The sequence below is a fragment of the Sturnira hondurensis genome, unplaced genomic scaffold (assembly GCF_014824575.4).
Source record: "Sturnira hondurensis isolate 20B ecotype Veracruz unplaced genomic scaffold, ASM1482457v3 Scaffold0014432, whole genome shotgun sequence".
NCBI classification, from domain to species: domain Eukaryota; kingdom Metazoa; phylum Chordata; class Mammalia; order Chiroptera; family Phyllostomidae; genus Sturnira; species Sturnira hondurensis.
In genome coordinates, this window is record NW_028087063.1 from 2902431 (window position 1) to 2919397 (window position 16967).

The 16967-nt window shown below is 41.9% G+C and overlaps 1 protein-coding gene across 7 annotated transcripts in view; it reads left to right on the top strand.

Moving 5' to 3' along the window:
* The window catches only part of BBX (BBX high mobility group box domain containing), a 91828-nt gene extending 75737 nt beyond the window's left edge, over positions 1-16091 (top strand). For 4 of the 7 annotated variants that reach the window (XM_037063342.1, XM_037063345.1, XM_037063344.1 and 1 more), the window contains 3 exons: positions 4762-4959; positions 6883-7069; positions 11148-16091. In XM_037063342.1, the coding sequence (XP_036919237.1) occupies positions 4762-4959; positions 6883-7069; positions 11148-11235 (473 nt within the window). In that variant the 3' untranslated portion in view covers positions 11236-16091. The remainder of the gene's footprint in view (positions 1-4761; positions 4960-6882; positions 7070-11147) is intronic. The other 3 variants (XM_037063346.1, XM_037063348.1, XM_037063343.1) reach the window with 2 other exon arrangements.
* The last annotated feature ends 876 nt before the right edge of the window (positions 16092-16967 follow it).

Genomic DNA, 16967 nt, shown 5'->3' on the forward strand with positions numbered 1-16967 from the left:
ATCAGAAATCTTTAGGTGCTTAGTAATCACATCTGAGGTTTAAAGGCTAAACGTATAATCTCTTTTAAGCATTTTCCCACATGCTTTTAAAATTCAAAATCACTAAACTATTTCTTGAAACTTAGCAGATCACAAAAAAAGATTGCTTATAGTTTAGACTTAAGGGTAAAATGTTGAGACAAACCAGGACATCCTACCTCTGTCACTTCATCTATCTGTCCTCCAATTGATGGTGTCATGTTTGTGCTGAAGCTACATTAAGGTGTCTACAGGTAATAGAAACGATGAGGGTAATTAATGCTTAATAGTACATTACAGTTTCCAGAGCACTTTTACGTATAGGTTTTACTGAAAATGAATCTTGACAGCAACAAATTAAGGAAGGCCTAATTCATGATAAGGAATTGAAGACTGACCATCATAAGCAGGAAGGCAAGAAACCAGTAGTCTTTCCACTAAAGCACATTGGCTGCTGCAGTTTGAATTTTTTTAGGCATATCTGTAGATGTGCCTCATTTGGCTCAGATGTTGAAATTATAAATGGTATCCTATAAGGAAAGAAAATAAAAAACTTCAAACTATGGATCTCCGTAAGATTAGTTTCTTTGCAACACATCTAATTACAGAGGAGATAAATCTAGTTTATAGTTAGATTTTCAAACACAAGGCACAGCACTCAGGCTTACTTGATCTTTTTTTTTTTTTCAGTTCAAAATAGTTGCTATAAACTTCAGCAAGGTCTCCTGGGATCTTAGATTAGGCTCATTCATTTGATTCTTTTTCCTGTGTTCCAGTCAGCTTCTGACTGCGTTTTCAGCTCACAGGAGAACAACCAAAGGCAATGAGATTCCGGATTTGGCTATAATAATTTCAGTGCAAGTTGATTCCCCTAGTTGGAATGTGAATTCATGACTCTGTAGCACTCTAGTGGTCTCCCAGGGTACAATACCAAACACTTCCTCCACATTTTGGGAGTAGAGTTTGGAAAACAAGAGCCTGTTACTGCCACATTCCTAATGTTGCTCCAGGAGTGAGCTCACATTATCACTCTCCAGCGATACGCTCCAAGTGTGTTATGATTAGCGTGGAGTGTAAAAGCTAGCCCTGCGGACTTGTTTTGCAGTGCTTGGGTAGGTTTGTGTGTTCAATTACAAGCTGAAAGAGAAATGACTTAATTTGTTTTTAGACGACAAAAACCTTTCTTTTCTCACATTTACATTAGTTTGTCAGGGAGAAAAAAAGTAACCTGCTTCCTGCCTTGATACTCAACTTCATGCTCTTTCCTGTCCCTAAGCTTTTTCTTTTTCCTATTTCTCACCACCAAGCCTTCACGAATGTTGTTAGAGTCAGATCGACTGTCCTGTCCCAGACGACTGGTTCTTTGACTTAGCCTTACCTATTTTTCTGCCTTGGGGAGGAGGGCTCTCCCCGAGTGCTGACCCTGAAGGTTGTCATCGCTCTAAGCCACCAGTCAGTTATTGAATGTTCTGGGGTTCACTCCTGGGTCAAAGCACAGGGTAGTGGTCACTCTTAACTCCTCTTCCAAACTCTAGCAAAATTGTATTTACACATCCTTTTCAATCCTCAGGGCCCACATTTACTTCTTGATCTGACGGTAGGTTTAGAGGAGATGGCATCTGGAGAGGTGGCATCGCCTCCTTTTCAGTGGTTTGTGAGAACTTGCTTTATTCTCTTTTTTTTGCCTCTTAATCTGCAACCTGATTCACTCCTTTACTGGTTCACTCCAACCTGCACCATCCTCTGGGACTTGCTATCGCTGGCATCTGCTAGCCGGCCTGCATTTCACCCTGTGGCTCCTTGCATGGTGGTTTCTGAGCTTCCTCTAGCGCTGATAGCTTTGGGGCCTAAACTCTACCTCCCATTTGCAGTCCCTTTGCATCCACCCTTGGCTTTTCCGTTGCGTGTTTACCAGTTCATCTGGAAGGCACAGGGAAAAGGGTAAGCATTGAATAGAAATGAAACCATTTGAAGGCTTACCCAAAACAAAAAGTCTTAACAGTCCTACTCAAGGGATTACTCTTTAATTTTTTTTCAGTTAGAGGTGACAGTCAATATTACTGGGGTTTTCTGTGCTGGTTTCAGGTGTACAGTGTAGTGGTTAGACATCCATATCCGTTATCAGGGGAATGCTCTTTCCTAGCCTTGAGCCTCTGGAGCAGGCCGGAGACTTGTTTTTCCCTGCTCAGGACTCTGAATCTGGGCTATGTGGTGAAATGAAAAGAACTTTAGGGCTGGGGGGCGGGGGGTGCTCCTTTACAGCTAATCTAGCCCAGACTCCATCTTTACGGGAAGGAACTGAGACGCGCGGTCCCACAATTAGTGAATTTACAAGTCGTGAGTAGAATCAAGGATCCTTGATGACTGTGACCTTTCCGCCATGCCTTCTCTTTGGCTTTCTTGGTTCTTTCTTTCCTTAAGCACCCCTCCTCTTTGGAACTTGCTCTACCCCTATTTCCTCAAGTTTGGGGTTTTTCTTGGAAGAAGAAGAGGAGAGAGGAAAGGTCAGTGTTTTTTCTGGAAGGTACATCTGTAATGTAGTGATCATGCTGGAATAAGATACCCCTGTAATAAGGAGGGCCAGCTCATAGGTCTGGGTCAGAAACCAGAAACTTTGAAGCTTGCTTGTGAATATCCAATAGAGGTTATGTGATTCTCATTGAGAACTCAGATTTGACTTCTTTAACCCATAGGATGCTTTGAATTTCCAGGCTAATGCAGACTCATGAAACGTCGTTGGAGTGTTTCTAACCAAATTATCTTTTATTTTGCTTTTATTGAAGTTCAAACTGAAAAAAAATATGCATTACCACTGACCTGTGTTACACTAAATATCAAAGTATAAATATGCTAAGACAATTTGACCCGGGGATAGGTCTACAACTTAAAGGGGCCTTTTTTGTAGTTGTTGATTATTTGCTTGAAAAGGTGTTTGAGAGCCTTGTCAAATAGCACATTTTTAAAAATAAATAAGTAATGATTATCTTAAGCCTGTCCCCACACAGCTATCTATTAGGTGACACTGAGGTAAGGCCAGGCCCTAAATTATGTTATGATTTATGCTTTACATTCTTCCTTTTGATGTAACTGAAATTATTTCCGGCCTGTTTTGGAATGGGAAGCCTGGAATCAATCCCTTGAGGGCAAAGATTTTACTAATTCATGGCCCTCCTTTCTCAAGGAGGTATCTAACTAAACCCATTAGAGAGCTAGAGTAAAAATTTTACATGAAGCCTATGCGAGTATTTATACGAACAGTGCATTTTTTCACATCCTTACTGTCCTTGTTCCTATTACAGCTTTTCTTCTTGTCATGTCATTATATACTCTTATTTCCAATGTCTGCCCTCACGTCCTCTGAGAAGCAGCTTCAGTTTATCCTGCAGGTTTAGTTTACATGGAATTTGTCATGTCGGACCTTGATTTCCTGAGCCACGCTCCCCTCTTTGTCACAAAGAATTTCTGTGCCTGTCTTAAGAGACCGGATAATTAGCCCTGGCTGGTGTTGCTCAGTGGGCTGAGCACTGGCCTGCAAACCAAAAGGTTGCTGGTTCCATTCCCAGTCAGGGCACATGCCTGGGTTGCAGGCTGGGTCCCCGTAGGAGGTGCATGAAAGACAACCACACAGGAATGTTTCTCTCCCTCCCTTCCCCTCTCTCTAAATCAATAAAATCTCTAAAAGAGAGAGAGAGAGATTGGATAAACAATGGAAAGATGTATCTCTTATCTGCCCAAGAGACCTGCCTCCACTAGAATAAAAAAAGTCTTAGTCCTGAAACCTGACTACATGTATGTACTTATAAATGCTTCCTGTATGAATATCTGCATATTCTTGTTTTGAAAAGGGGAGAGGAATGAGCTCCTATGGAAATGAGTACATAAGACCCAAGTACTTCTAAACTCTTTGAACCAGGAGCAAGTCTTTGGTGGCAAACGTGTCCCTTACTCTTGGCTGTTGTATTTAGGATTCAAGCATGTGCTAGTAAATGATTTACTGATAATCAAGTTAAAATTAAGGGTACCTAAAATTAAACTTTTCAAGGAACCCTACTGACATGTGGTACTTCTTTAAATTATCTCACTAAACACATTCACCTGATCCTAGAACGTAGCAAATAGAGGATTTCATTATGTTCTGGCTCCACCAATGTATGTTAGTCAGGTCCTTACCAAGCAGTCAGTGAAAAGGTCAGTCCTCACAAACAGCTTCTTGTTCTGATCAGTCCAACTTGGTGATTGAAAGCAGCCATCTCTATGCTCACTATAACTTTAAGAAGCACATATTTAATCTCAGTGTCCTCAGAAGAAGAGGAATTTCCTCCATCACCTTCTTTGGATCCACTTGCCATAAGGATCTCAGGTAGGGACCCTGACCACATGTACAAACGGTGGTTCTTTGGGACACAGTTTACACAGATTTCTGTACAGTATCCTTTCTATTAAACCTGCAAGATCCAAACATTTAGAAAATGTTACTCCACTGGCCTCTTGGTGTTTTGTATTCTATTAAAAGAGAGAGGGCATCTAAATCCTCTGTACCTAATCTATCAAAGCAAATATAAATAAATATATTTGTTTAAAATCATGGGCATTGTTTTATTTTTTTCCCCATCAATTCTTTGAAAACTCTGAGTGTAAGTTCTCCATTCAGATGGGTCAGACATCCAGAAATGTTTCCTTCCAAGAGCAATGTTGGTGCCATGTGTTTTTGTGTGTAACTGTATATGGTTTGTCCCATTTCAGCCATATTTACAGAAGACAAAAACACCACAGAGCCTGCTTATAAGGTTAGAAACGCCCTATCCATCCCCAACACTCCAGAGCCAGCAGCAGCGCAAGAACCCCTGGTGGGCAGCCAAAAGAGAAAAGCAAGGAAAACCAAGATCACACACCTGGTCAGGACAGCAGATGGCCGGGTGTCACCAGCAGGAGGTACTTTGGGTAAGAAAAGGGAGCATTAGGCAGAGAAAACCAGACCGAGCAGCTGACACTCATGGCCACTTTGGCCAGCAAATGACTCTATGCCAGCTGTGGGTCGTTGCAGAAAAACAGGTCTGTTCTGTGGGCTTGGTCACAGTAACATTTTCTCTTTCTGGATCTCCTTGAGAACTAGTTTTCTACAGACTTCCAGATGTCCATGTGTTAGTCCATGTCATGAAAGTGTAGCTGTTTTCCAAGAGCATATCTTGAATTCCTAGAAAGGAAAGGTAATTTTTAGGATTGTCAGCTTCTTCTTCTCTTTCTCCGATGCACAGAAACAGTCTTGGTTAAGTAAATTCCCAAAGATCCTAGGTGTTTAAAAATACTGGGTGAATCAGCATTTCTCCAGGGTTCACTGCTCAAGTCGCCACGTGCCAGGTTATCGGGTATTTAAACCAGTGAGTTAAGGCGCCTTTGAAAACATCCGGCTCTTCCTGTGAAACTGATTCAGACCACCAAGGGAGCTTGAGAACGCTTCTGGATTTCTTGGGTTCTCTGAGCTGATCTTTAACCAACTCTTAACCTACAGTGAATGTCTCCATTTTCACTTGTGGTCTGGGTCTTTTTGTTGTTCCTGGTGGTCTCCGTGGCAGTAGAATTACCTGACAGGCCCTGGTTAAGGAGCGGGGGTCGAGTGTCCTCCCTCAACTCTTGGGGCTGCTGCACCAGCTAGGCATCAGTGGTCTTAGCTGTTGCCTTTCTGCCTTTTAGCAATTCGAGCATCTCATTCCATCAGCCCTGAAGTGTCCCTCCTCCTCATCCTAATCCAATTTCCAGAAAAAGGTCAAAGGTCTATAATTCTATAAGTAGGGTGAAAAATGTTTAAATGAGTGTTTTTGAGAATGAGATTTATAAATATCTGATTTAGGTGAATTATCGTTGTTTATAGAGATTCATCATTTGCTGAGATAGAGGACTGTTAGCAAATTTTGTGCACTTTTTTTGCACGTGTACATTGTTAGACCCGTAAAGCATGTTAAAGATCCCCGATTTTACCCTGTCATGTACGAGGTGAAGCTCAAAGAGGTAGAATTTTGTTTCGAATGCTTCGAACCACCAAGCAGAAGGGGGGTGAGGACTAGAATGTCAGTTCCCTGGTGTTTACTCCAGCGGCCCCTCCCGCCTTCCCTGTGTGTGTGCGCATGCGCGCAAAGGGTTCCGGCCTCGTTTTTACTCATAGAAAGAGTGAAAGGTTTTAGAAAATAACTCCCTTTCATATAGTAAAGCACATAGCTCTTTCATGTTCATTTAATATATGGCGTTTCTGCCTTTAGTAATTATTTTTTGTAGTTGAAATGTTTTTAAAATCATGATAAACCCTGGTCCTCTATCGTAGCTACATAATGAAGGAAGTGGACTCATTTCCAACACACATATTGGCCCTTTCTCTTTCTTTCAGTAGGTCTTGAGAACAAAGTGACAACTGGGACCTTACTGGGATTAGTGTTGCCCACCCCGCATGTGGTGCCACCACACACTGAGTGTTCAGGGTAGCGCAAGCTCCAGCTTCCTCAGAAATAGTTGGTCAGTTGGGTTTTTAAGGGCCCTTTCCCAGCACCCACAGGCCCCTCTGCCGAAGTCCCTCGGGTTTTGTTTTGGCCAAAACCCGTTTTTCCGTCTCCAGGACTGACCTGGTCTTTGACCTGAAGTAAAACAGAGCTTCTGTTAGGCTCAGCTTCGGGGCACAACGCTGCCCGTGGTGGCAGTTGAGCTTAGTAAAGAGTTTTGTGACCGTGGAAGAAGAAACTCTATAACAGCCTTCCTGTTTGATGGGTGACAAAGGTGAACAGTAAAGAATATTGAATCATTTCACTTGTCTGGTGCAGAGTTTTCTCTGGAGAGAACAGAGGGATCCTCTGGTGATGGGATCCCATTTCGTTACAGATGACAAACCAAAGGAGCAACTGCACCGGCGCCTCCCTAAAGCCACCGAGGCGGGCTGCAGTGACGAGGGCGCACACAGCACCGAGGCCGCCGAGACCCGGAGCAGCACTCCCGAGATGCCGGCCGTGTCTGCGTTCTTTAGCCTGGCGGCGCTGGCTGAAGTGGCCGCCATGGAAAACGTGCACAGGTCAGTGGTGGGCAGCTTGTTCCGCCAGGGCTGTGGGGGTCCAGTTCAGCTTCACCCCTTCCACAAAACGTGGATGGAAAAAGCAATGCAGAAGCCAAAACATCCTTCCTGACGTCATTTGTGACATTTTCCACAACACACGTGGTTCATAAGACTTGTCTCCAGAGTACTTCTGTTGATGTGAGGTTATAAAAAGTGTATGTGCTAATTAGCAGTGTAGGAAAATACAAGAGAATATGGCCAGGCAAGTGTTTATTTTGAATATATTACTCCGTGGCTAAACTTTCAGTTCGGCAAAGAGCCTGAAAGAGCAGAAAAGCAGCATTATCTAGTCACTGAGCGTGAGATTTGGAGTCAGGCTTCAGACCTGGGTTTGTGTCCGCACTGTGTCACCTGCAAAGTCAAGGTCTCAAGCAAGACCATTCATCTCTGGAACCCCTGTTTTTTCCTTCTATAAAGTGGGTGTAACTGGTGCTCAGTCTGTAGTCATGTTACATGGAGTAGATCTCGTGTCCCAGTGCTCACAGGGGGTGAACACCCCACGGAGGGTGGTGTCGGTGGCAGTGGTGGTACCAGCAGAAGAAAACAGTGCTGGTTCAGGGAAAAGCGTATGTTGGCATCAGACTCCTGGCAGGCAGGAGGCCTGGACTTATCTTCCACTCTCTGTGCTTGCTGCAGAGTAATTTATTTCTCTGGGCCTCAGTTTTTTCATCTTACACTGAGCACAGTGATGTCCCCAAAGAACCACACAGCAGGTATGTGTGTGATCAGCCAAGATGGCGGGTACGAAAGGCTCGGGAACTCAGTAGAGCCCCACAGAAAGCATACGAAGTCTAAGTGCGTGATTGAGTGCTCTGCAACTTAGTGGATCTTTTGAGAAGGCCAAAAAGCCTTTTGTAAATTCAGGTATTTCATATTTTTATCGAGAGTGGATTATCCACAGACGAGCTGCTTTCTTAGCTTTTCAATCCTCAGTACAAAAGAGCTGGGAATCAAGGACAACTTGTATACCCACCCGGCAGACTCCATTCTCCTTATTCACATCCAGGTTTAGGAGGCCCTGACATAAGCTTTGTTTGCTTCTTGCTCTTTACCTGTCACTTTACAGTTCCAGTCCTGCCTCACAAATAACCTGTAGATATTTCCAATAAGTCAGATTCCTTTTCATGTGTGCACTGCAAGTGCCTAACAGCAAGTGAGTGCTGACAGACGTTGTTAAAATTTGCCCAGGTCTCTGAGGAAGATAAATGCATGGGTACTTCTCCATCGATGGAGTTTCACGATTGAGTACAAAGGACAAACTCACACATATACAAAAGGGATTAAATATATGCCTGAGTCTTAGTAAGTGCCCCCATAACTTGTGGAATAAGAGGCAGGGGCCTGGCTGGTGTGACAGGGTATTGAGGGCCAGACTGCAAACCAAAAGGTCATTGGTTCAATTCCCAGTCAGGGCACTTGCCTGGGTTATGGGCCAGGTTCCCAGTTGGGGATGCGTGAGAGGCAATCACACACTGATGCTTCTTTCCCTCTCTTTTTCCCCTCCCTAAAAAATAAATAAAATCTTAAAAAAAAAAAAGAAAAAAGGAATTCAGAGGGGTGGACGATGATTCTCGGCTCAGACAAGGCTACTGTGCAGTCCCCTTGCTGTTGGTAATGCTCCCTTCTGAACCTGGCTGTGCTCCCACCATAACTGTTAACCAGCCTTCCATGACTCCTGGTGTCTGAGAGCAGAGCCCTTCCACAAGCCAGTCCGCTCTTATTGCCACCCCCACCTCTCCTCCCTGCCCTGCCGTCGTGCAGTTGCTTCTCCTGTCCGAATGAGCCACATGCTTTCTGCCTTTCCTCCTCCTCCTCCTCAGGCGAACTGCTGCTCCTCCTTCCAGCTCTCGTTCTTCACCCTCCTCTCTCCTCCTGAAGCCTCTGTGCTCTCCACACACACCTTCATAGGCCACACTGGTCTGGAACTGTCTGTCCACGCTCTGTCTCCTTCCAGCATATTTTGAAAACAAAGCGCTGGTTTTATTCTCCACGTCCCCAGCTCCCTTAGTTTCTGTCACGTCAGTGGATGAATGAATGGATGAATGGGTGAATTAATAAATGAGGTATCCTTGAAGTATGACTGCCTAGAGTTAGCCAGCAGGCATAGAGAAAGTGGTGTGAGTAAACGTGTTTGTTTTTTTAACCTCGTATTAGAATACTGCTGCTTACTAGAATTCTACTGTCAACTTAACAAATAGTGTTCTTAAGAGCTAGAAAGATTCCCCCAGGGAATTTTAATTATAACTTTAGCCCCTACTTGTTAAAGCAGAGCTACCAGGCTGCCCTCTACCTATATTCTTAATATAATTGTACCCTGCTGCCCATCAGTGATTGCCTGGGCATCGCCTAGGCTCCTAATTTAGAGGTTGGTCAACAGAGTTAGGGGTAGAAATACAGGGTCCAGCACAAATAACACCCTTTTTGTTACAAAATATTTTATTAAAATATCATAAAAATGTAAATCTGTAACAATAATATCACACTCAGGCATACCATATGATATTTTAGGTGAAATGTTCAAATTAAAACTATGAATTGTTGCACCCGTATTATTATTCCACCAACCACACTCGTGGGCCTGCCTTCTCCCGGACGCTGTCTGTTACCTGTGATCTTGCCACAAGAAACCGTCTCTCTCCTGTCCTGCTCTTTCTTCTTTTCCCTTTGATTAAACTTGCCTTTCACCCCACTTTTCCCCTCTTGCTCTCCTTTTTTTACATTGTCCTTTCCATTTTTACTTTTTTAATTTTGCTCTTTTTGTTTCTTTTTCTAATACTAAAATTCTTTTGATTTTGTAATATTATTACGTGTTCAGTCTTAAAGGTAAGAAATATTTAGTTTCATCTTTCTTGAAGAGAGTTGAACACATGAAACAGTTGATGCTTACAGTATCCCCAAATAAATTAACAGATTAATCTGGAAGTTTGATTAGAATACGCATTTTGTTCTTCCCTAATATCTTAGCCTAAGTGATCATTGGATTCTGACCTCCCCAAATGTTGTTAATTATCCACATTTTTATGTTCTGTGCCTCAAGAGAAAGGAATTGGAGGTAGGTATGGAGCACATATAATTTGAATTCTAAAATAGCACCTTTTGTTCTCTATAATCTGAAGAAGATCCTATATTGAAACCTTCAAACCAGTGAAAACGCTGCCGCTGCGCCACATGACTTCCGGGCAGCGCTGTGCACTGTGTACCACTGCAGGCCAGAGCAGGGCATGTGCGACGTGTGGGCTCAGCTGGCCTGCGGGGAGGTGTCAGGGAGGTGCACCTTCCTATCCTTTTAGAGTGAGAAGCCTTGTAGAAATTACCAAGAATTTCGAACAGTTTTTTTATACCTGTGAAATAAATTCTATTTTGTCCTACTCATTAAACAAAAGCTAAAAGAAAAATCAGCTATGTTCAGTGTAGTTCCAGTCTAAATGACGGGAGTTTTCCTGAATTTTTTAGTCTTGCCTAGAATTCTTTCTGCATGTGTGTTGATTTTGGTCCAAATTAATTGAATTTTTTCACATGCCACAGTTCAGTCCGTGCTTGCCTTTTCAACCCTGTACACTCTGTCCCTATGCCTGTAAAACTTTTCTTAAGTTAGGAGGATTTCAGTGTTTTCATTTGTTTTTTTGCATCATGGTATACCTCTTCCTCTTCAGGGATCATTGCTTTTATTGGCCTCAAGTTTTAAATTGGAAGATTCTTGTCCCAGAACATTAGCACTTGCCTTCACATTTCCCACTTCTTAGGGAATTCCCCAAATCTGTTGTTGCTTCAGATTCTACAAATGGAGGTGGTCAGTTGGGGACAGAGTATGTTGTTGAGTTGTATGAGGAGAACTGAGGTAAGAAATCCTTTAAAGCATGTGGAGAGAAAGAAGCTCTAAGGACAAAATTGGTTCATCAAACAGCATACATATATGTTGTAGATTATTACAGTAGCTATTAAATAAATTATTGGGAACTTGATTTGTCATCCTGTCCTATTTCTGGTAACAACATACTTTGAATAAGTGGTTTTTTTTCTTTCTCTTGTTCCACAGAGGTCAGAGGTCAACTCCGCTCTCCCACGATGGCCAGCCAAAAGAAATGCCACAGGCTCCTGTTCTTATTTCCTGCGCTGACCAGTGAAGCGCCCTTTAATTGTAAAACATTGTGCTTTACCTACTACCCTAGCCTTGTCTTTACCGAGGGATGCTCGTGAGTCCATGTGGTGGGAAATATAGACTGCAAACAAGTGTTTGTTGACCTACATGGCCCAGATTGACTTGAAGCAGAAGTTAGCCTCCTGGGCCCATTTGTTCTTTGGGGTGATGTCATCTGTCTGATAGTGAGCAGAAATGGAATGATCCTGGAGCTTTGCTTTCTATTGAAGGCTATTGACGGCCATAGGTGGTAACTTGGTAAAAGGCTGCCTTTACTGTAGCTCATCCAGCATCTCTTTTACCAACCAGAGAGTGTGAAACTAGTTTCGTATATTACCTAGTTATTCTTTCAAAACAAAAAAAAAAACCAACAAAAAAAACAAACTGACGCACTGCACTAGTTATTATTAGATATTCTTAGTCTTTTTTGTACATGGAGATTTACGTTCTAAGATGGTTTATATAATAGGTTATACCTACATTTATATTGTAGAATAATATTAAAAAGCCTGTTCCGAGACTCCCACACAGCACGGACAGGCAGATGTACCATTGTTAGCGGTGTATGCTCGGCCTTGTGGTCCATATATTCTGCACTTTTATATTTGCCACCAGAGTGGTAGTTTGCTGGCAAAAAAAAAAAAGAAAAAGAAAAAAATTACAATTCTTACAAGCTGAATTTTTTTCTTAGCCTTGAGTGACCAAGAAGAATTTGCTTGGGGCAAATTGTGGCAAATATTTTCCCAGACAGGGGAACAGTCCTGCAGATTCCAGATGACTGATGTTTTCATGCCTTGAGGATTCTTTTATTTTTTCACAGGGGTCTACGTGACCAATGGATCGTTCATACAAACAAACAAAAAAAGAGAGAAAAATATTATTCAAAAGTGACCTTAGTATTACTTCACTATCCTGAACACATTGAAGACACTCACTCATGTGGACTTGGAGCCACAGACAGACCTTTTCCATCCATCCCAGACAGACTGGACGGGTAGCGATTGCTATGCACAGCCTAACCGGCACTGCGGGTGTTCAGAGCCATTTCAAGTTCGCGTGGTTAAGGAGGTGTTGAGTAAATGATAAGGGATGTGTACCTGGCCGGAGTGGAACTCTCAGTCATAGGTCCACCTGCGAGTTTCTGTTTCCTTGTTGTGTTTTGTTGCTTTTGAACATAAAAGCCACTCTGCATATGCCAGGGCCAACTGGACTCACTGGCTTAGAACATTCAACATATTGACTTCACCACCTGACGTTCACAGCGTCTTGTTTCCTAGCAACAGATGCAAGTGATAAATCAAAATTAGTCAAAGGCTCCAGATTTCACAGGGTATTTGTTCCATAGCACAAAGTACTTCCCCCCTCTTGCATCGCAGCACAAACTACCAAATTTCAATTCTTGGATTCCAGCAATAATTTTTATGATTTTCAAACTGGCGGAATTTTGATAGTGTTAGTTCAAGTTTGAAGCTTTTGAATTAGATCTTTAACTGGTGACAGTTTACAAGGTTTTATCTAGCTTTCTAATTTATACTTGACTGAATTGTAATGATGATTTTTTTTCTAATTGTAATTTGACCTAATAGCCATATAAAAAAATTACTCTATTAGTCCTGACTAGGTTTAGCTTTTCATGGTTGTAGATATTACTTCAGTTTCGGTGCTGGAAAATATGTACAACATACTAATGGAATTGAAGAAGAATGCACAGAGACATTTTTTTCCCAAAGCAGGTAAAGAGGGCAGCAGAGCGTTGGCATGGTATTCTCAAAGATACACACTCCTTGTACAAATGGAGAAAGAAGGAGTTAGCAAGCGAGGTTAATCGGAGGTGAAAGCGTAACCCCGTTTGCTTAGAAATGAATCAGGTGAGCAGCCCCAGATTTCAGCATAATGTTTTTACTACGATGCTGTTTTATTAGTATTTTCTAAATCTCAAAACACAAATTGAATGTTTGGAAATTGCTGGGTCCCAGTGTTGGTAGCTGTTGGGAGTTTTTGGACCACTTGTTAGCAGTGATTTTTAAATTATTATTAGCTACAATCCAAAAAAAGAAGCCAACAAAAATTGTATGGTGCAGAACATGCACCTTGACAATGGTACTAACTTGTTACTCTATAGAACACGTTAGAATAGATCTATTTTTGCCAGAGCGCCCTCCTTCAGTCCTCCGATCACATTTCACTAGAGTTCCTCAAGAGATTGCTGTGTACATTCATGGGACCTTTTTTAAAAAAGAAGCAAAACAAAAGATTGCTTTTTTCTATGTGATTAATATCTTACTTGATCTGCTTTTCCTAAACCTCAGTGGCTTTTCCCTCAAGCAGGGGTGGGAGTGGGAGGGCAACTACTGGATATGACTGTTTTCAGATACTTAAAAAAAACTTTTTGTAGAAATGCTTACTTTTTAAGCTGTTAGGCACTGAGAGTAGCAGAAACCCTGCAAAGCTTTATAGTTCTTTAGACACTCACCTTGTAGTTTCTCTGAGTGGTGGAAGTCGTGGTTTCGGTAAGAGTGCTCTTCCCGTGCCCTGCATCTGCTGGGAAGGGGTATTGATGTTTTCAGGTAACAACGTGTGTGAGCACAAATGTCTCAGACCAGTGTGTACTTCTCCCCCTCCTCAGCACCCCCCATTACTTTCATGTCATTTCTCTCGTTCTTCTCTATTTTGGAAAAACTGTATTTCTACAGTGTGTACCTTAATCTGTCACCACCACCATCCACACTAACGTTTGTCCCACAAGCACCCTCAAGAGAAAAAGTTGCACCTTATGTATATCTCAAGCAAACCAAAATATGATGCTCTTCTGCTTTGTTTTGTCCTAAATTGTTGTATCATATCTTTCTGAAACCATTCTGATTTTAGTTGAAATTATCAATATTTATACTTTTAACCTTAATTTCTGGATTCAAACCTGTACATAAATCTTTTGGAAAAAAAATTGTCCTAGCCCTTCCCTGTGATGCTGGAAGTGGATGATAATTCAGTGTCTGATGGAGACACAGTACTGTTCCAGTTTCCTGTAGCCTTTTATTTATTTAGTTATTCTGGGTATTTCCTATGTAATTTTAAAGTGTGTAGAGTATGTTATAGTAACTGAAGCTGCAGCTCTGAGAAGCTGAGTGAAAGAACAAATACTGTAAGACACCCTTTTTTAAGTTTTTCTTTGTTTGGATGCTGTAAAGAATCAGGAAAAGGAAAATGTCGCATCGCCGCCACATTGAAGATACAGGTTCTTATCCCCAAATTAGGTTTGTTTCCAGATTTTTAGATCAAAAAATGTTAATTCATTAAAACCCCTTCTAAAGAATAACTCACATTGTTGTAATTCTGACAGTCGTATGTCAGAAATGTACTTACTTAATTTGGTCAAAACACACTTGCTGCGAGTGCCGCCTCGGAGCCGAAATGCTGACATCAGCCCCACGCTATCACTGATACGCTAGTTCCTGCCATTAAAACTGCTGGAGGGAAAAAAGTGAACACTATGAACCAGGAGCATCTGAACTGGTCTGGCTACTTAGAGTCCAAATGTCTGATCCTGTCATTTTCTTTTTAAGTCAGATGCTACTCTGCCTAAGTTGTAAAATTTTGTTTGCACTCTGCAGTCGTTGGCTCACCATATGACAGTGTTTGTACCTATGTAAGAGCTCAAGCAAATTAGAAATTGTTACAAAACCAAGAGGAAGCTGAAAACCGAATGACATGTTTTGTTTATACAGTATGTGTGGGGGAGGGGAGGGTGGGAACTATCAAATCGCTCTGTTCCACGTCTGGCATTTGGCATTAATGTGAAGCAGTGGGACCATGCTGCCTGCAAACTACTGTATGAATCCTAAGTGTTCTGGAGACCAGCAGCTGGAGGCTGGAGGCCGGAGGCCGGAGGCCAGCGCCCATACACCAGGGAGAAGCGCCACCTCTTCACCGAGAGGAAGGAGGGAAGGAAGACACGAGAGGCCTGGAGTCCTCATTTGCAAAGGGAACATTGGTGTGTGTGTGATGCTGAGGAAGAGATTCGCCTTGGATTGCACTGCTCCACAGAGCCCTCAGATAAGGCCAATTCTAATGGGCTACCTCGGCTTTCAAAGTTAATTTCAGTTAAGTCCTGTTTCAAAGGCTTGTCTTGTTTTGCTTCTGCCTTCAGTGCCATTTTCCACTGCAGTGTTTTGACTTCACAAACCGCCTTCTCCAGAGAGAACAATGTATCACTGAAAATGGGCAGCAGAAGCAAATGCTGTTGTTATGTTTGACCTATAAAGTATTCAGAGTGACTGCTAGGTGAAATTAAATTTTAGCTTTCCCCACATAGGACCTTGTTTTGCACCTTATGAAGAGTGTACTAATTGTTAAATAGATGTTGCGTTTATTTATACAAGCATTCCCAAAGAATTAGATTTGGATTTTTGTTTTTGAGTTTTGGGATTCTTAAAAATTATCTTACTTAGATTCACTAGCATTATACTTTATAAAGAGAAACAGTTTGTTCAGTTCATCTTACTAGTTACGCCTGGTAAAGTATTCAGGGTTTGATGGACTGCGTTGCTTTAGTTCAGAAGTGACAGCTGAGTTTATTACACTCCATAGTAAATGACCTTGTTCTTTTCACTGGGGACATTATCTTCCTTGCATTTCAGAACAAAGCAACAAAAGAGTAAATAAGACAGATTATACCACCCAATTCTGTCATACACCTCCATCTGTGTGTACTAAGTTTTTCTTCAATAGAACATAAATACACATTTTCTTTAAAGAAAAAATAAGTTTCCTCTCCTGGCCAAATTGTATTTGTGGTGGTATGAGTTACAGTGATAAATTAAAAGAGGAAACCTTGTCCTTAAAGGTTCCATGGCCACTGTTTTCTCGATGCGGTCAGTGGTCAAAATTGATCCTGCCCACAGGTTCGTTTTTGTGCACAGAATTAGTTGTTGTGGACATAACTACTACTTCCAAAGATTTTCTTATAACTTAGACCAGAGCTGGTTGGTTGCTGAGTAACAAGAACCTAATTCAAGGCCTCCCGGCCCTCCCACCCACACCGCAGACCTTACCTCACAAGCTGTCAATCACAGGCACACATGCTTCACAAACTAACAGCCCTCCCGTGGCCCGAGGAGGGGCCGGCTCCTGGCCCCACACCTGGCATCGGTGCCTCCAGCCCAGAGTGGCAGGGCTGGGGGAGGGGAAGGTTCGTGACCTGGAGCTCAGCACATGCTCAGCAATGTTTTTCTTATTTCTTTAGCACTAAACAAGTCTCTTGCTCTCAGGAATTTATCCAAAAAAGAATTGAAACCGCCTGAGATTCCACATAGCAGAGTATGAACTTTTCTCCTAGGTTTGAATTGCTTACTTGCCATAAATTAACCACAGCTTCATTTGGCGACCAGGTCTTAAGTCTATTGAGAGTTTCAGCGTGACAGAATCGCTCCTTTTCTTTTCTTTTGTTTTCTCTTTTTTTTTTGGGCTTTCAGAAATTGGCTCGGTTCTCTTTAGAGTTGGTGTAAACATGCCATGTAATGATTTCTTCTCAATGGTACAACAGAATTATTGCTTTCTTAGATGTATGTGTAGTAAAAGTCAATATACACATTTATATAATTTTTTCTTTAAAATCTTATACTTAATTTGATATTTCTAAAAATTGCACATGTAAGTCATGTGTATAACATGCTAAAGTACTTTAACTGTGATCTTAAAACTGAATAAAAATATTTAATA